This window comes from Raphanus sativus, unplaced genomic scaffold (assembly GCF_000801105.2).
Source record: "Raphanus sativus cultivar WK10039 unplaced genomic scaffold, ASM80110v3 Scaffold1621, whole genome shotgun sequence".
NCBI classification, from domain to species: Eukaryota; Viridiplantae; Streptophyta; class Magnoliopsida; order Brassicales; family Brassicaceae; genus Raphanus; species Raphanus sativus.
Window position 1 is genome coordinate 1 of NW_026616930.1, and position 20,609 is coordinate 20,609.

Consider the following 20,609-nt stretch of genomic DNA (forward strand, 5'->3'; position numbering starts at 1 on the left):
TATAAAAACACCCTCGAAAGGATGGGAATCGACCTAAACGCTATCACGATGATCCCAATCCGATAATCGGACTCTCAGGAAACATCACGATGACCCTCGCTCGGTCGATCTCTCGGTCAGAGCGGGAGCGTCACGAAGACTGTGGAATTTTTGGTAGTCGACGGTCCAGCAGCATATAACGCGATCGTTCGGGACTCCGTGGTTAAATTCCATGCGAGCGATCCCCTCGACTTTTCCATCTGTGCCTCAAATTTCCGACCCTCTCAGGAGTGGAAACAATACAAGGAGATCGTTAAAGCGCTGCAAGTCTGTTTGGCCACTGGGTTAAACGGAAAAACTCTGAGCCCGAAATTAAACCAAAAAAGCAAGCAACCACGAACCAGCATCGCAGGACCCTTCAGAAATCTTCTGGCAATCGCAAAGAGCTGAGGTCCTGGAAGGGAAACGTGAGCCCACTTGCGAACCGGTAATTTCAGTCTGCCTCGACGAGACTAACCCAGAGCGGTGCGTGGAGATTGGAGCCAATCTCCGCGATCCATTGAAAGCAGAACTCATCGCGTGTCTCAAGAAGAACCTTAACACGTTTGCTTGGCTGCGGAAGATATGCCGGGAATCGACATCAACATAACGAACACGAACACTCGTAAACCGAAGGAACCGAGCAGCCGACCCCGGCCTTGGCCGTAGACGCTGGGCGGCTAGCGCCCGTGCTGGCCGTGGCCGCCGGGCGGCTAGCCCCGTGCTGGCCGTGGCCGCCGGCGGCTAGCGCCTGTGCTGGCCATGGCCGCCGGGCGGCTAGCCCCGTGCTGGCCGTGGCCGGCGGCGGCTAGCGTCCGTGCTGGCCGTGGCCGCCGGGCAGCTAGCCCCGTGCTGGCTCGGGTCTTCGGACAACAATCTCAGGTACACAAGTCCCGGGCCCGGCCGTCAGAAATCTGTACTTCGAGATTCCGCGTACGAACTCCGGTTCTTACTCCAAGCTAAGACCGTCGGAAACACTTCGGAAACTCGTAAGATATCAACGGGAGGAAGATCTTAAATTCTTCGTACGAAACAGCGATGGTTATCTTAAGACACCACTCATCTCAACTCTACGAACGAATGAAGAACTTCCGAAGAAATCGTAGAAAACAACGGAAGTCCTAGAGACGGCCCGAAAGGGACCAAACGTGATCGGACAGTCCGTTTACGATTATCTAAGATAGACACGACGATTTACATTTATCTTTACGTAACAAGATAAATGCTAAGTTTCCCGAAGATTAATGTCAAGTTTCCCGATAAGTATGGAGGCCGACGAAAATCAGCGTTTCTAATGCTAGAATTCGATAACATTTTACGGAACACCTTTCGTAAAATAAATTCTCCAAAATATTTCACGAGACAGCTTTTGCATGATTAAACTCGACAACATTTTACAAAACAGTTTCCGTAAAATTAACTCGACAACATTTTGTGAAAAAACTCTCGTTAGATAAAAGCTCAACAATATTTTACGAAACATCATTCGTAAAGTATAACAAGATCGTAAGCTTCTTGACCTGACCAGTTCGCTCATAGCTTGACGAAACAAGAAGCCCCACTCGAGTGACATCTTGCCATTCGTTTTCACTTGTCTACCCACCTTAGCCTTCTTCGAGTTTCGCCTACTTCTCCTCCCTTTGCTTCAACGATTCTGCAACGATTCTGCACTGTTCCTTCATGTTTCATCAAAAATCGATTCTCGATTCAGTATCGGACTTTTCGAAGACCTTTGACGATGAAACGGTAGAAGACAAAGAGGAACGGACATGAGGCAATCTTGAGTAATCAATGAGACTAAGGTACGTCCGACTTAGAAAATTTTATCAAAGTTTTAATTTTTTCGTAGGAAAGGAATGGGAACGTCTTGTAAACTGCCGTAAAATTTAGGGAACTTAGAACCTAGGTGGATAGTCTAGCAAGATAAGTCTTAGGCATTTTCTTCCAGTTTTGTTCTATTGTTCCTTGACTGTTTAGGCAGAACGCGCAAACCGATCTAATCTCTCGAAAAACCGAGAAACGATCGCCGCGCATCCTTGGCATACTCTTTCCGCTTCCGTGAGACTAATGGCACGACGGTGAGCTACAAAATTAACGAAATAACCTTCGGTAAAACTTCATGAGTAACCCGAAGCAACTTTCGCCAAAAAACGAAACCTAAAGTGGAAAATCGTTTCGAAAAGCCATCACCCATAACTTGGAAAACTCCTCTATGATTGGCATGTCTATCTCGACGAACTCTATTCGGCCCTCGGCCAACTACGTCTTTCCATAAAGCCCGAACATGCACTCGACATCGCCATTAAGGACAATCGTCAACTAAACACGATCTTAACGGTAACACAAAGGGTCATGGACTGGTCCTTTACCAACGACTTCCTTGGCTAAACGGCTGAAGTCAGCCTCCATGCCGATCCACAATACTTAGCGACCACCGCTCCAACCGTGTAACGGCTAAAAAAGACAATCCACGATTTGTCGTAAAACGTCAAACGGATATTATGCAAGCAGTTTGTCGTATAACCCAAAATCGGAAATCATACGATAACGAAACTCGATCCTAACAACCAAATGGTTAAACGGAAGATCTTAAACTTATCATCAAATCGATTAAGTTCTATACGCCCCATAAAACGCGGCACAAAAGAAACGCTCGTAGCAAAGCTCCCAGAGCTATACGAGTCATCCTTACAAAAACAAATCTCAGAAGGCCAACACTTCACGAAACATAGTGAAGTTAGACGCTTCCCCCCCCCTGGTAAAATTTACGCGACCCTTCGGTCCTAAATCCTTAACACAATTCGCCAACTACTAAACGGCTGCGACAACGGATTCAGTATCCATAAAACGATTATCACATCCAGACACATGTCTCTCATCGCTTACACCTAAAATCGCTCGCTAAAAAGTAGCATACGGACCAAGCGACAAAATCACAATCCGAAGTGACTACTCGGATTCTATCCTTAACACTTGACGAAAGTATAAATCAAAACATAAGCGAAATCCCATAATCCTCTTATGGCATGAGAAAAATAAAATCGCAGCACTGCGAGACGTTGCTTCGTGCTCGGATAAACATTTTTCGATAACAAATTCATACGCCTTCAAAACGGCATCATTTCGTTGTTGCTGATCACAACAAACGAACTCTAACGTCCTAAACAGACAAGCCACCTAAGGGTAGGCTCTTTTACATCCGACAAGGATCCCATAGCGCGCTATACAAAAATCCAAATTTGGTTCAGCACTTCGTAAAGGAAGTAGCTCGATTCGTGCCCAGACAAATCATATAAGCCGATACCACTTCGCGGATTTTAAAACGGTACGAATCAGGTTAAAATCACAAACAGGCAAAACGAAAGCCGATTTGTCATCGCACAGCCTCAGTCTGAGAGTAAACCTAGGTTTTGCCCTAAACCCAGCCTTGCTGGTATCTTAACATCTCATAGGCAAAGCGTCAACGACGCGAGATCCCAAAACTTGTCTCTCCACTCAAGTCTGTATGTTTTCACGAATTTTCGCGTAAATCGTAAACCGCAGGAAAATCTCGCTTTGTACAAACTACGGATACGGTGATCGTCAGGAAGGCAGGAATGAGACGACAACTCACACCCTGCCCCTCTAACTTCGACAAACAGAAGTTCTAAACGCAAAATATTTTATAAATGCATACCGCGAGTTCAATACAACGCCCTAAAAGGGCAGGGACTCAAAGCCACCAACGGCCAGTCCCGAAATCATACATAATGGCCAACCAACGGCCGAAATGTAATCAAAATAAAAATCTCTAAAGGGATTGATAAACCTAGAGGCTCCCTGGAGCATCACCTTCATCCTCAAAACTCACCCAAAGTAGGAACGGTCTCACCGTCGCCTCCATTGGTCGCACCACCACTGCATGTCTCATATGCGCCGGCTTCGCGATCCTTGACTGCGTGGTCCTGGTCCTCCGAACCCTCCGAATGCAGGACAAGGGTGCACACGGATTTCAGACCAGCAAGAATCGAGTCGAAGTTGAGCAACAAACTCACGGTCTTCCCGACGTCACGTTCAAGATCGCCAATCAAAGGTGATGTGGATTTCCGCAATGAAATACTCTTAGCCAAAAATTTCAATTTTCAACTCATAATCTTCCGCCCGCAAGATCGCTCCCGCATCTTGCATGCTGGGGGGCTAACTGTTGGGGTCAAAAACGGTTATCTCGAAATCAATGGCTAAGTCTATTTGTCATACGAAAGTATAAGGAAGAAACGGGAAGTGATCTAAGTTTGGATAGGCCGAACGACAAGGAATCCGCCTTGAAACTTCAAAGAGCCCGTTCTCTCAAACCGTGAGGACCCAGAGAACGATCAAGATATCAAATCGAAGCCCTCGTCGAGACGCATGTGCTGGTCCTGGCCGCCGGCGGCTAGCCCCCGTGCTGGTCCTGGCCGCCGGGCGGCTAAGCCCCCGTGCTGGTTCGGCCGCCGGGAAACTTCAAAGAACCCGTTCTCTCAAACCGTGAGGACCCAGAAAACGATCAACATATCAAATCAAAGCCCTCGTCGAGACGCACGTGCTGGTCGACAGCCGCCGGGCGGCTAGCCCCCGTGCTGGCCGTGGCCGCCGGCGGCTAGCGCTGTGCTGGCCGTGGCCGCCGGGCGGCTAGCCCCGCTCTGGCCGTGGCCGCCGGCGGCTAGCGCCCGTGCTGGCCGTGGCCGCCGGGCGGCTAGCCCCGTGCTGGCCGTGGCCGCCGGCGGCTAGCGCCCGTGCTGGCCGTGGCCGCCGGGCGGCTAGCCCCGTGCTGGCCGTGGCCGCCGGCGGCTAGTGCCCGTGCTGGCCGTGGTCGCCGGGCGGCTAGCCCCGTGCTGGCCGTGGTCGCCGGGCGGCTAGCCCCGTGCTGGCTCGGGTCTTCGGATAACAATCTTTCGTACACGAATCCCAGTCCCCGGCCATCGGAAGCCTGTAGTTCGAGTCTTTCCCAAGTCCTCGCAGGACGAATCATTGAGATTCCGCGTACGAAACTCCGGTTCTTACTCCAATCTAGGACCGTCGGGAAAACTTCGGAAACTCGTAAGATATCGACAGGAAGGAAGATCTTAAATTCTTCGTACGAAACAGCAATGGTTATCTTAAGACACCACTCGTCTCAACTCTACGAACGAATGAAGAACTTCCGGAGAAATCGTAGAAAACCACAGAAGTCCTGGAAACGGCCCGAAAGGGACCAAACACGATCTGACAGTCCGTTTACTATTATCTGAGATAGATACGACGATTTACGTTTATCTTTGCATAGCAAGATAAATGCTAAATTTCCGGAAGGATAAATGTCAAGTTTTCCGAAGATAAATGTCAAGTTTCCCGATGAAAGCCGACGAAAATGGAAAGAAGCCCGCCTTGCGGCCCAGAAGGAGAATAGACCGTCATAAGAAGGAGTATATAAAGGAGCTTTGGGAGAGGAAGAAAGGCAGAGCGAAAATCATGAAGAGGGAAAGCAGATCCGAGATTTTAGACTGAGGGAACTTAGAACTTAGGTGGTTAGACTAGCAAGGCATGACCTAGGACGTCTGGCCGCCTCTCGTTCTGCCTTCATCTTGTCCGCAGATTTCTGTTCCTTCGGAAGAATCTAACAATTCTTTTATTCAGAGTTCCGCACATAGAAACCCTAGGCGTTATTCTCGACACGCCCGTTTCTATGACAAACGCTCGTACTAGACGAACTCCGCCAGGCAGTTCGATCTCTTGTTCAAATCTTTCCAACTGAACTACGTCCGACTTGATCCTCGAAAGGGGTATGTAGGCAGCCTTCCTTAAGGTCCCGTCTCAAATCTTAATCGCAGACTCATGTCTCTCTCGGAAGGATCTAACAATCCTTTTACTTAGAGCTCCGCACATAGAAACCCTAGGCATTATTCTCGACATGCCCGTTTCTATGACTAACGCTCGTACTAGACGAACTCCGCCAGGCAGTTCGATCTCTTGTTCAAACCCTTCCAACTGAACTACGTCCGACTTGATCCTCGAAAGGGGTACGTAGGCAGCCTTCCTTAAGGTCCAGTCCCAAATCCTAATAAAACCTTTCCGCATTTATTTGATCACTTGTCGTTGGTTGTCGCAGAGAATCCGGACCTTCAGGGAAAGTTAAGTTTACTTAGCTTTCCTCCGATTTACTTAACTAAAATCGACAGTGCGAATTTCGGTTCCCACAATCGTCTATCAGAGGACGTTTGACTAGCTTTTCCATGTCGAAGTTCATTGATATATCTCCGACATTTAAGTTAATCTTTCCTCCTTTAACATCTATGATTGCTCCGTCTGTAGCCAAAAAGGGTCGACCCAGTATAAGGGGGTCCTTCGGTACTTGTTTATACTTTAGTACAACGAAATCTGTTGGTATGAAGCAATCATCAATTTTTATTGGTACATCTACGAGGATCCCTTCGGGTACCCTAATAGATCGATCAGCTAGAACTAGAGTGATTGGCCTTGGGACAAATTCATCATAACCTAATGAAACTGCCGAAGAGTATGGCATGAGGTTTATACTAGAACCAAGATCAAAAAGAGATCGAGGAAAACGTGCGTTTTGTATCTTGCAATCTAGGACAAAACTACCAGGGTCAGTTCTTTTGATTGAAGTTTCTCCTTGTATCATCGCACTTACTTCCTCTGACACCATCATAACGCTTTGTTCTCCACTCGAAGATATCATATCTTTTACGTACTTCTTTACTGAGGGGGCTATCTTAATGGCATCACTGAGGGGCATCCAATGCCTTCTTGGTTTGCGGTTTGTTTGGAGGGAATGGGGGTGGAGTTCTATAGACTTTTTCAGTTCCGGTAGGCTGTGTATTGCTATCGTTAGTGCCACCAGATGGTCGATCGTTTTCCTTTCCAATGGGTCGATCGATAATCGGTTCGTCTAGACGATCGATTTCGATCTCGGCATCAGAATTTTTATTTCCTAAGTCTATAGTTCTTCCCTCATCCTCTTTATTTGAATAGTTCCTTCTTTGTTTGGATATTCCTGGGTCAGAATCATTTTCAAGAAGTTCTATGGGGTTGGAATTGCTTTTTTCTGCATTATCGATGATTTTTCCACTGCTGGCATCGTCTCTGGCATTTGTTTCAAGGCGTTTACCGCTTCGCAACATTACGGCATATGCCTGGCGTTTTGCCCCAGGGTTAGCATCGGTCCTTCCAGGAAGACGACCTGTCTCTCTTTTCAGAGTAGTTGCAAGGTTAGCAATTTGGTCTTCCATTCCCCGCAGGTGTTCAATTAATGAATCCATCTTCTGATTTAGTTTACCGTAAACGATGTTTATTTTCCCATTAAAATCGGATTTCATTTTACGGTTTCCTGTAAAAGCTTGTTTTAGATTGTACTTCTCTCTCCCGGTACGAGACTGCACACAGATTTCATAGTCTCGTGTGAAGCTGTCGACGTTAAACACAGAATGAGGATCAGTAGTATCTAACTCTTCTGTAAAGTCGAGCTCATCTTCTGATATAGGAGGAGTTTTATTGTAGTACTGGCACAGGTTAGGTGGGTTTCGATCTGTCAGAAGGGAATGAAGCGAATCTATAGAATTCTTTATCTCAGCTAACTCAGTATTTTCTCTTGAGTTTATAGCTTTTTCTTTTTCTTCATTGATCTCTTCATAAGATCTTCCTGTTGCCATGTTTTCGATTAAGCGTCTTGCCTCTATAGGATTTCTAGTAACGAAATTCCCTTCGCTTTCTGTATCAAGCGTTGTCTTATAGCTTAGAATAACACCTTTGTAAAAGATCTTAAGAAATTGTGGTTCTGGATAGCCATGGTGGGGGCATTCGAGTTCATAACTCTTGAATCTTCCCCATGTGTTTTTGAATGATTCCTGAGGATTTTGATGGAAGGTAGAAATTCGCCTTCTCACTTCCCAGTAACGAGTGTCGTCGAAGAATTGCTTAAGGAAGACATTTCTAATCTCTTTCCAACTAGTCAGGGATCCTTTTGGTAGACAGTTTAACCATCTCAAAGCTTCCCATTCCAGTGAAAATGGGAAAATTCTGCAACGACTGTATTCATCTGGAATTAATTCCTCTAGACCTTCAATGTGGTCTTGTGGATGTTCTAAAGAAGATCCTTTAAAAGGGTTTCGACGCACCATATTATAGTAATCAACATTAAACTTGGTTTTCGTGGTAACGTCGTCTGGTACTCTAATATCGGACCTATTCCTTTCTTTGCCTATGTTTAAGGTAGAGTTTGACTTAACAGGGATTTCAGTACCCTATTTTTCAGTAGTTTGGCTAGAAATGTTGCTTGATTGACCTATTGGTTCAGTTTGGACTATTTTCTCATTAACAACATCAGTAAGAGGGTACTTACCTGCTTCCGGCTGGGCGGTATCGATCGATGAGGCTTCGGATGAAGCGATCGATTCTTCCGTATCTGCGTCCGCTCGATTGACTATGTTCCATGTCGATCGATGCTTGGCCGACATTTGTATTCTCCATTCTTTATGTTCTAGGATTTCAAAAGTAACAAAGTCTATGCTAAATCATAAATTAAATCTAAAAGTAATATGAAAAAGTCTCCGGCAACGGTGCCAAATTTGATATCACTCAAATTATCCTAAAAAGTGAATTACTCTCTCAAATAAGAGGTTCATATGTAGTATTTAGGGATCGAAACCACAAAGACTCTAGGATTACTTGAAAGTTTAATTAATTAGAAATGAAGATAGACTTAAGGGTTTATATGTTTTAAAGCAGTAAATAATATGGTGAACAAGGAAGTTGTTCAGTAACTGAAGTGAAGGTTGTTTCTTAATGAGGAAGATAGCTAGATTCAGGTATTTCTCAGGCATGAAATTATGCAGTTTGAAAGTGACATTAGGGTTTTAGTTCTTTGAACTCAAACAATTGGTACGACCAGTAGGGTCTCCTTTGACTAGATCCCGGATCTCAACTGTCGTATGTTGATCACGAAAAAGAGTCGATCGATATGACTTTCGCCTAATCGATCGATACACCTTTCAAACAATCGATCGCTACAACGATGGTTGTATCGATCGACGGTAATTCTAGCAAGCATTATCAGATTGGTTGAAATCGTTCTCTAATGATCTAGACCACCTTTCGCATGTGTCTAGTCAGTTAGATCACTTTAGTTTATATCTGGGAATTGAGAGTATACAGTTGGTTATCTCATCAATCCTAAGATCTAGATTTAAAGGTGATCAATCCTAAATCTAGTGTTAAGAGCAACTAAAGTGAAAGAACTAATTTAATCACCATAACAGTTGTCACAATCTCATCACATGATTCACCCTTATGAGAAACCTAAATCTAACAATTAGGTTTACTCAGACATATTCATGAGAGACAAAATCATGATGGTTTGAATAAATCTTAATATGAAATAAGGAACACAAAGAGTATGAGTAGAATAAAAAGGGAGTTCAAGATCTTCTCTGTTTTGTAGTCTCAGATCTATCTCTCCAACTCTAACTCTTCTCCTCAGGTAGCCAAATTGCTTCTCTTCTCCACTAGGTCTCTAGGCAAGTCTGCCTCTAAAATGATACAAAACCCTAGTATATAAAGCCTAACAGGCGGCCAGGGACTTGGTGTGTAAATAGCACACTTTGTGATACTTGAAAATCTTCTAAATCATAATCTATCGAATGGCTTAATAATGATCGATAGTCTTTGATATCCGTCGATCGATTGTAATTGGCTTCAATCGTCCGATCTCACATGTTTCCTATCGGTCGATTCTTCATTCGTGAGAATACTCCAAAAATGCCTCAAAAGTATTGATTTCTTCAATTAGGTACCTGTGCCTGAAAATACTCTAAAATACTTTGAAAACGTAGTAAATATAATTGAAAACCCTCATATACCATGGCTAAAAGCGGGTGAAATTCATGGTATATCACTGCAGTTCAGCATGTTCAGAAGATTTTGTGTGGTCCTCAGTTTCTGATGCAGCATGGTCCGCATATTCATGTGCCGCAGGCTTCATCAGTCAAGGGGGATCAACAGCCCCTCATTCAGCAGGTTCCCCGGGTTTTTCATGTTCCACCACCACCACCCGCTTTCCCAGTGAAGGTTTATAAGTATGATGAGACGCTTATCAAGATGACGGGAGCGGATGAAGTATGTGGATTTAGAGCATTTTGAGGGAACAGTGAATCCTACATCTGCTCAAGATTAGAAGCATAGACTGTTAACGTGTTTGGAGACTATCAAATTCCCGCTACACCTCTGTCTTAATATTGTTGAGCTATACATGCGTGGCGACGCATCAGTTTGGTGGGATGGAGTGAGATCGACGTGTTCTGGCAATCTGACATATAAAGATTTTCTCATTGCATTTGACAGAAAATACTTTTGCAGGGAATCCTTACATCAAAATAAGAATGACTTTGAGCATCTGAGACAGGGTAGTAAGAGCTTCAGAGTGTAGGAGCTGGAGTTCAGTTGACTTTACCAGTTTGCTGGTAATAATATTGATGAGGAAGAACTGATCAGGAGGTTATTAGATAGGACGCAAGTTGATCTCTGCGGCAGATGCAGTGTGGTGACTTACACCCGCTTAGAGGATCTAGTAGATAAATCTGTTCTGCAGGAGACATGTATTACATTGCCCCTCGGAGGTTAAATCACTACATCATTCAATGAATCCTGCACAATATATTTCTCTACTAAATCATCTAAGATGGTGTAAGTAACCATACTGCATCTGCCGTGGAGATCAACCCACATCCCATCTAAAGACCTCCTGATCAGGTTATCCTCATCCATATTATTATCAGAAACCTGCAAAGTCGACTAAACTCTAGCTTGTACTCCTTGACGCTCATACTACCTTGTCTCAGATGTTCAAAGGGATTCTTTTTCTGATGCAAGATTTCCCTAGGAAAGTACTTCCTGTCAAACACAATGTGAAAACTTCATATTTCAGATTGCCAAGATGCATCAATCGCACTCCATCCCACCATACTGATGCATCTCCACGCAGGTATAGCTTAGTGATATTAAGATAGAGGCGTAGCGGAAACTTGATAGTCTCCAGACATGTTACTAGTCTATGCTTCCAATCATGAACAACTGTAGGATCCATTGTTCCTTTAAAATGCTCCAAATCCACATACTTCATCTGCCCCCATCATTTTGATAAGCGTCTCATCACACTTAGAAACCTTCACTGGGAAGGCGGGTGACAGTGGTGGAACCTGAAAAACCCTAAAAATTGTTGAGCGGGGGGCGCTGCTGATCCCGCTGAACCTGAACTGGTGAAACTTGCCGCACATTAATCTGCAGACCATGCTGATCCTAAACCTGTGGACCAGGCGGAATCTGTTGACCTTGCTAAACTGCAGCCATATGTCTAGTAACTTCCTGAGCAGCAACTCTGACACCCTATTAGATATTTTCTGGATTACCTTCTGAGCAGCATGCCTAGCTGCATCCTGCATCATTTGCCTTAAGGTATCATGATCAATCGGTGGAATCTCTTGCTGCGGAACCGGGGACAGCACATGCTCATTGTTGGGCCCAAATATGGCCCGCTAGCTGACAATAGAACCAAAGCAAGTATTGGGCCGAGACAAAGCCCAACGCGTATCAGAGACCTGAGCTAAGGTTCATTACGGAGCCGGAGGCTGGAAGCTAAGGGCAATCTTCGAAGAGGTCACGATGAAGAGGAAGCTCACATCATAACAGAAGGAGCGCAGGACCCGGTCAAAGGGAAGCTGTTACAAATCCCTCAAATCACGGAGGGGATCTCGAGAACCAGTTGGCTACGATCAAGCGGGACCTGAGGCTGTTTAAAGAGAAAGCAAATCAAGAAAGAGAGGCTATTCAACCTTTATTCATTTTCACGATTATTCATATCAACTCTAAAAGCATTTTTGCTATCTTTGTAATCATCAAGAGAAACATCTTCTGTAACCATTCTTTTACCACATTATCAATACAAATCGAAGTTCATTCAACAAGTTATTACGGGATTCGGCCCGCGTTATCTTTCCCTAACCTTTCCTAAACCTTAAACCTGATCTAAAAATCTAGGTGGTGAGTTTAATCCCTCACAATTGGCGCCGTCTGTGGGGAAGAAACAATTGAATCCCTTACTCTAACTTGAGGATGAATTCTACCGATTAGACAACAAATCCGTCTGATCTTAACCTCCCGATTCAGAGCGATGGCTCACCGAACGACGGAGGCTCTACCCTTGTAACCTCGGAGCCTCGACGTGGCGACCACCGATCCGGACAGCAGCTTCCATTAACGCTCGAACGAGCCAGACTACAACCGGAGCTACTAACCAGAGATCGTCAAGTGGAACCGCCCCCGGGCTTCCAATCACCGAGAATCCTCAGCAGCAAGCCGCTCCGAATCAAACGGAGGCTCAGCTTTCTGAGATTCGTCAGATGACGATGCAACTAGTAGACAAAGCTCGGGAAAGTGAGCGTACGATGCATCAGCTAGCTGTTCGACAGCAACGATTCGAAGAGATAACAAGATCTCTAGACACAACAACCCAACCACCTCGACGTCAAACTCTGGGGGTCACTTTCCGAGATCGATTGACTGATCCCTCATTCCCCCGGGGACGTTTGGACTTTTCTCCTGATAGCACTGCTCCCGAAGGACAGGGATCGGCTTTCCAGACACCTCATTCTGGGACAGCTCCCGTGTTTAACCCGCCTATCACCAGTGCTATGGGAAGCAACGTGGCAACAACCAGTTCCGCACCCGGTCAGGTCGCTGATCGGAGCTCTCGCCTACCTCCTCCGCCGACTGATTTTAGGTCCGGGGCAGGAGTATCCTTCCCATCCGGAGGCAGAACATCAGCTCCGGTTTATCAAACCAGAGGCTCAACCCCGAATGGGGACGAGTATCAACGGATAGATTCCGATAACCCAAGAGCTGGTGAGCGATTCGGCCCACCAACTGCATGGGAGGATGAGCCCACACGATTCCGTCAGGAACCTACCCGTCGGGTACCTAATAACGACCCAAATGTCCTACCCATGGAAGGACCTGAAGCTATCCGTAGATATATGGAACGAACTCATGCAGCTCTCCAAAAATTGGGAGCTCAAGTCTATAAAGCTACAAGCTCAGCTCCCGAAATCGATAGTTTGATCGAAGAAACCCGTGGAACTCCATTCACTGACAGAATGCCAGCTCCTACATAAGAGATACTCAAAAAATCAGAATTCCCGAGTATGATGGGACCTCTGACCCAAAGGCCTATTTAAGAGCTTTCCGATTGGCAATCGTTAAAGCCCATTTTACACAGGAAGAATGCGAAGCAGGTTACTGCAGGACATTCGCCGAAAACTTGGTCGGAACAGCCCTTGAGTGGTTCTCTAGTCTCCAACCAGCCTCGATAGATAGTTTCGATCAGTTAACTAACGCCTTCATGAAGCAGTACTCGACCCATATCCTGAAAAAAGCCTCTGAAGCCGACCTTTGGAAGGTCAGACAAGGAATGGGGGACTCACTACGAGTCCACATCGAGAAATTCAGGGCAATAAGAACTAAGCTCTTGAATCCTAACGACCTAGTCGCCATCGAGGCTCTTAGGAGAGGTCTGTTCTATAAATCAAAATTCTGGTCAGAGCTGTTGGGCCCAAATATGGCCCGCTAGCTGACAATAGAACCAAAGCAAGTATTGGGCCGAGACAAAGCCCAACGCGTATCAGAGACCTGAGCTAAGGTTCATTACGGAGCCGGAGGCTGGAAGCTAAGGGCAATCTTCGAAGAGGTCACGATGAAGAGGAAGCTCACATCGTAACAGAAGGAGCGCAGGACCCGGTCAAAGGAAAGCTGTTACAAATCTCTCAAATCACGGAGGGGATCTCGGGAACCAGTTGGCTACGATCAAGCGGGACTGAGGCTATTTAAAGAGAAAGCAAGTCAAGAAAGAAGGGCTATTCAACCTTTATTCATTTTCACGATTATTCATATCAACTCTAAAGCATTTTGCTATCTTTGTAATCATCAAGAGAAACATCTTTTGTAACCATTCTTTTACCCTATTATCAATGCAAATCGAAGTTCATTCAATAAGTTATTACGGGATTCAGCCCGCGTTATCTTTCCCTAACCTTTCCTAAACCGTAAACCTGATCTAAAAATCTAGGTGGTGAGTTTAATCCCTCACAATTGGCGCCGTCTGTGGGGACGAAACAATCGAATCCCTTACTTTAACTTGAGGATGAATCCTACCGATCAGACAACAAATCCGTATGATCTTAACCTCCCGATTCAGAACGATGGCTCACCGAACGACGGAGGCTCTACCCTTGTAACCTCGGAGCCTCGACGTGGCGACCACCGATCCGGACAGCAGCTTCCGATTAACGCTCGAACGAGCCAGACTACAACCGGAGCTACTAACCAGAGATCGTCAAGTGGAACCGCCCTCGGGCTTCCAATCACCGAGAATCCTCAGCAGCAAGCCGCTCCGAATCAAACGGAGGCTCAGCTTTCTGAGATTCGTCAGATGATGATGCAACTAGTAGACAAAGCTCAGGAAAGTGAGCGTACGATGCATCAGCTAGCTGTTCGACAGCAACGATTCGAAGAGATAACAAGATCTCTAGACACAACAACCCAACCACCTCGACGTCAAACTCCGGGGGTCACTTTCCGAGATCGATTGACTGATCCCTCATTCCCCCGGGGACGTTTAGACTTTTCTCCTGATAGCACTGCTCCCGAAGGACAGGGATCGGCTTTCCAGACACCTCATACTGGGACAGCTCCCGTGTTTAACCCGCCTATCACCAGTGCTATGGGAAGCAACGTGGCAACAACCAGTTCCGCACCCGGTCAGGTCGCTGATCGGAGCTCTCGCCTACCTCCTCTGCCGACTGATTTTAGGTCCGGGGCAGGAGTATCCTTCCCATCCGGAGGCAGAACAGCAGCTCCGGTTTATCAAACCAGAGGCTCAACCCTGAATGGGACGGGTATCAACGGATAGATTCCGATAACCCAAGAGCTGGTGAGCGATTCAGCCCACCAACTGCATGGGAGGATGAGCCCACACGATTCCGTCAGGAACCTGCCCGTCGGGTACCTAATAACGACCCAAATGTCCTACCCATGGAAGGACCTGAAGCTATCCGTATATATATGGAACGAACTCATGCAGCTCTCCAAAAATTGGGAGCTCAAGTCCATAAAGCTACGAGCTCAGCTCCCGAAATCGATAGTTTGATCGAAGAAACCCGTGGAACTCCATTCACTGACAGAATTGCTAGCTCCTACATAAGAGATACCCGAAAAATCAGAATTCCCGAGTATGATGGGACCTCTGACCCAAAGGCCTATTTGAGAGCTTTCTGATTGGCAATCGTTAAAGCCCATTTTACACAGGAAGAATGCGAAGCAGGTTACTGCAGGACATTCGCCGAAAACTTGGTCAGAACAGCCCTTGAGTGGTTCTCTGGTCTCGAACCAGCCTCGATAGATAGTTTCGATCAGTTAACTAACGCCTTCATGAAGCAGTACTCGACCCATATCCTGAAACAAGCCTCTGAAACCGACCTTTGGAAGGTCAGACAAGGAATGGGGGACTCACTACGAGTCTACATCGAGAAATTCAGGGCAATAAGAACTAAGCTCTCGAATCCTAACGACCTAGTCGCCATCAAGGCTCTTAGGAGAGGTCTGTTCTATAAATCAAATTCTGGTCAGAGCTAACACTCAATACTCCTCCAACTATCGATGACGCTCTTCATAAAGCCACCAGATACATTACTTTGGAGGAGGAGACAGCCGCATTGGATAAACGCCACAAGAAGCCTCAGAATCACTCAAAAGGTGAATCCTCTGAGGCAAAGGGACCTCACAAAGGGGGAACCCCCGAAACAACCAAACTCAGGGAGAACATTCCTACGCAATCGAGGAAGACAAGGAAGAGAAACCTGTCGCCGCAGCGAACGAAACTCCCTGGTCAAAAGGCTTTGATAAAAACAAACATTGCTCTTATCATGATCGAGAAGGGCACTCAACTGAGGAATGTTGGGACCTCCAACGACAACTAGCAGCTAAATTCGCAGATGGAGAAATAAAGGGCGTGGACCTTAAAAAGCCACCACCTTATCAGAAAAGAGGTTCCAGAGACACCTCCCAAAGCGCGAGAGGTCACCTGAGAAGGAGACCGATTCACCACCTCCAGCTCCCAAGAAAAGAGTCGACATGATTCTTGGGAAATTCCCCCAAGGAAAAAGTTTACAAGTCGAAGCTCTCTTGAGCAAACCGTCCCCTCAATCGAGCCCCGACTCGAGGGTGGACTGTATCCTTGGAGGATCAGACATATGTCAAGACTCCGTCAACTCCATTAAGAATCACGTACGGAAGGCTGTGTCTAACACTGGACCTAAGCCTTCTAACCCCGAGTCCAATACTAAGATTTCTTTCTGGGAAAGCGAGACCTCAAACCTCGACAGACCTCACGATGATGCATTGATTGTCACCCTGAACATCGCAGGATACGAGGTCCCTAAACTCATGATAGACACAGGAAGCTCTGTCGACCTTATTTTCTACAACACCCTAAAAGGGATGGAAATAGACGACTACGAAATTATTGGCCAAAAAGCTAACCTCGTAGGCTTCTCCGGAGAAACAACTACCTCATTGGGGACTATCAAGCTCCCAGTCATAGCTGGCGGAATAATGAAAATGACCAACTTAGTAGTCATCGACAGACCTTCCCCGTTCCATGCGATCCTGGGAAGACCCTGGATTCACAAAATGAAGGTAGTAGCCTCGACGTATCATCAATGCGTAAAATTCCCAACACCCGAAGGGATAGCTACCGTACACGGTAGCCAGAAGATATCCAGGATCTGCTATTTGGGAGGATTCGAAATCCTCAAAAAGTCCCCCTAATAGCAATTACAGATCCAGGAGGGTCGCGAAATGCAACAAAATATTCGAGGTCCCCCCAAGAACCTCACCGAAAAAGTTGCATCGACGACTCAGATCCTGAAAGACAGGTGAGCATCGGATCCGAGCTATCTCCCGAGACAAAAAAGGAGCTCATTGATTTCTTGAAAAGCAATGTCAAAACGTTTGCATGGTCCACCAGCGACATGAAAGGCATAGATCCGAACGTCACCACCCATAAGCTAAAAGTAGACCCTACTTTCAAACCGATCAAACAAAAGCGTCGCAAGCTAGGCCTCGAAAAGGCTCAAGCTGTTAACGACGAAGTTGACCGACTTACGAAAGCTGGGTCCATTCGAGAGGTACACTACCCCGATTGGTTAGCTAACCCAGTAGTGGTAAAGAAGAAAAACGGGAAGTGGAGAATCTGTGTAGACTTCACAGACCTGAACAAAGCTTGTCCTAAAGACAGCTTCCCGTTACCTCACATCGACCGCCTGGTTGAAGCAACAGCTGGCCATCGACTCCTATCCTTCATGGATGCCTTCTCAGGATACAACCAAATCATGATGGATCCTGAGGACCAGGAGAAAACTGCATTCATAACCGAACGAGGAACCTATTGTTACAAGGTTATGCCATTCGGATTAAAAAACGCAGGAGCTACCTATCAGAGGCTAGTAAATAAGATGTTTGCTGGGCAACTTGGAAAAACCATGGAGGTCTATATTGACGATATGCTAGTCAAATCCTCAGCTGGAGAAGACCATATCTCCCACTTAAGGGAATGCTTCGATATCCTTAACAAGTACGATATGAAGCTCAATCCCACTAAATGTACTTTGGGGTACCCTCAGGCGAGTTCCTAGGCTATCTCGTAACCGAAAGAGGCATTGAAGCCAACCCGCAGCAGATAGCAACCTTCCTAGAAATGCCGTCACCTAAGACAACCAGAGAGGTACAGAGATTGACCGGACGAATCGCAGCGTTAAATCGATTCATATCCAAGTCCACCGATAAGTGCCTCCCATTCTACAAACTTCTAAGAAATAATAAGAAGTTCCTATGGGACGAGAAATGTGAGGAAGCCTTCAAACAATTGAAAGCTTACCTCTCAGAACCTCCGATCCTATCCAAACCTGTAGTAGGAGAGCCACTATACATGTACCTCGCTGTATCGACTGCTGCAGTTAGCGGCGTGCTGGTACGAGAGGAACAAAACGAACAAAGACCTGTCTATTACACCAGCAAGAGTTTGATAGACGCCGAAACAAGATACCCTGCAATGGAAAAATAGCTCTAGCAGTCGTCAACAGCTGCCAGAAAATTGCGACCTTACTCCAATCGCACTCAATCGTCGTAATGACCTCACAACCATTACGAATGATATTGCACAGCCCTAGCCAGTCAGGGCGATTGGCTAAATGGGCCATAGAGCTCAGCGAATATGAATTGAGTATAGACCTCGAGCAGCAGCGAAAGCTCAGGTCCTTGCCGACTTTATCATTGAGCTAGCATCCGAGCAATTAGACTCCGAAATGGAATCTCCCAAGTGGAGCCTGTATGTCGACGGAGCCTCATCAAAACAGGGCTCCGGTGTCGGTCTAAGGCTAACTTTCTCAGCAGGAGAAACCATCGAGCAGTCATATAGGCTCGGATTCAGTGCCTCAAAACAACGAAGCTGAATATGAAGCACTAATCGCAGGGTTGAAACTCGCCCTAAGCCTCGGAATTCGAGAGCTAAACGCTTATAGTGATTCACAGCTAGTAGCTAGCCAGTTTCACGGAGAATATGAAAAGGACGGACGAAGGGGCATATCTCGAAGGTCGTCCAGACAACTCAAGCAGTTCGACAAATTCGAACTAACAAGGATTCCACGAGGAGAGAACTCCTCAGCAGACGCGTTGGCTGCTTTAGCCTCCACATCGGACCCCCTCGTAAAAAGGATCATACCCGTAGAAGGAATCGAAAAACCAAGCATCGACATAGCTACTAAAGCTGAGATAGACAGCAAGAAAGAGCAACCCGAAGGTACCTGCCCTGAAACGGTAGCTACCCAAGTTCTCAAAACATTCTGGTTCCCAAAAGCCAGAGTACGTAGCTCTAAAAAGCATACTCCGGGAACACAATCCAAACACGGAAGGTATTCCCGAAATTCAGACTCCTTGGAGCCTAATCTCACGAATACCTCCGGGGCACCAACTCAGACCCACTCGTCTGCAGAGTTAAAAACAGAAGCAGCTCCCTCAAAAATTCATCTGGGGGCACCATCCAGACCCCGGAAAATAATGAAGAAATTGGAGGTATTCCTCGGATTTAGACTCCCTGGAGCCCTAATCCTACGAATACCTCCGGGGCACCACGACACCAGGTCCCGAACAGGAACCTCCCTCTTTTCATAACAAAGTTGTAGGGAGAGAGGATTGGAGAATTCCAATCACGCAATACATCCTGGAAGGAAAAACTCCACCAATAAATGGGAGGCTCGGAAGCTCAAAGCATTAAGCGCGAGATACTGCTTAATCGAGTCTGTCCTCCACAACGAAGCGTTTCCGGACCTTACCTAAAATGCGTCCATGGCCTCGTTGCTATGAGACTCATGAAGGAAACACGACGGCTCCTGCGGGAACCACTCTGGAGGAAGAGCTTCAGCCATCAGAATCAAAAGACAGGGTTATTTCTGCCCACCATTATTGCAGACTGTGAGGTCTATTCCTCTTCATTGAACAAATGCCAGAGGCATGCACCGATTATACACCAACCTGCGGAAAAGCTGTCCAACATATCCGCCCCTTACCCATTTATGAGGTGGGTCCATGGACATCGTAGGACCACTAGTAGCATCAGGAAGTGGAAAAGAAGAAGCTACGCTTCCTCTTAGTCCTAACATGACTACTTCACAAAATGGATAGAGGCTGAAGCTTTCCAACAGGTAACCAGAGTCGAGGTCGAACGATTTGTGTGGAAAGAAATCGTGTGTAAGAACGGCGTCCCATACGAAATCGTAACTGGACAATGGAGGACAATTCATATCCCACGATTCAAAATATTTTGTGACAAGTGGAATATTCGCCTGACCTTCCTCAAACACCTCGCCGACCTCAAGGAAACGGCCAGGCGGAGGCTGCTAATAATCAGTATTAGCAACCTCAAGAAACGCCTCGGAACCCAGAAGGAACTCTGGTCAGAAACATTACTTGAAGTACTTTTGGCATGTCGAACCCACCCCCGAAAGGCTACAGAAGAAACCCCTTTCTCCTTAGCATATGGGATGGAAGCTGTCGTCCCAGCTGAAACCATTGCTGGTAAGCCTCCGCCGGGAAACTCTGTACATCCGATCTCGCAGCTAATGATCAGCTCCTAACGGACAGCCTCGATCTAATCGAGGAAAGACGGGACGAGCTCTGATTCGCATTCAAACTATCAGCAAGCAATGTCACGACAGTAAACTCCAAAGTCAGGCCCCGACAGTTTCGCTGTAGGTGACCTAGTACTTACGAAAGTTTTCGAAGGAACCAAGGAACCAGAATGCTGGAAAGTTAGGAACCAACTGGGAAGGTCCCTATCAGATCATCCATGTGGTACGACCTGGCGTTTACAAGCTCCGAAAGGTGCGAACCGGGGTACCTGAAATCAGATCGTGGAACGCCACGAATCTTAAGAGATACTATCATTAGGTACCTAAAATTCCTGAACTACGTTAGGC

General features: G+C 46.3%; 1 protein-coding gene and 1 non-coding gene across 2 annotated transcripts; one reads left to right on the forward strand and one right to left on the reverse strand.

The window, feature by feature from the left end:
* Window positions 1-6,758: 6,758 nt before the first annotated feature.
* Window positions 6,759-8,153, reverse strand: LOC130504498 (uncharacterized). Its single transcript, XM_056999114.1, has one exon. It carries the CDS (start codon window positions 8,151-8,153, stop codon window positions 6,759-6,761), a length of 1,395 nt encoding a protein of 464 aa, XP_056855094.1.
* Window positions 7,816-7,922, forward strand: LOC130504499 (small nucleolar RNA R71). Its single transcript, XR_008941294.1, has one exon. It is a non-coding gene; the product is annotated as a small nucleolar RNA R71 (small nucleolar RNA).
* Window positions 8,154-20,609: the final 12,456 nt, after the last annotated feature.

Coding starts and splice junctions, on each gene's coding strand:
- LOC130504498 (XM_056999114.1), bottom strand. CDS start 8,153: ATGGTGCGTCGAAACCCTTTTAAAGGATCTTCTTTAGAACATCCACAA.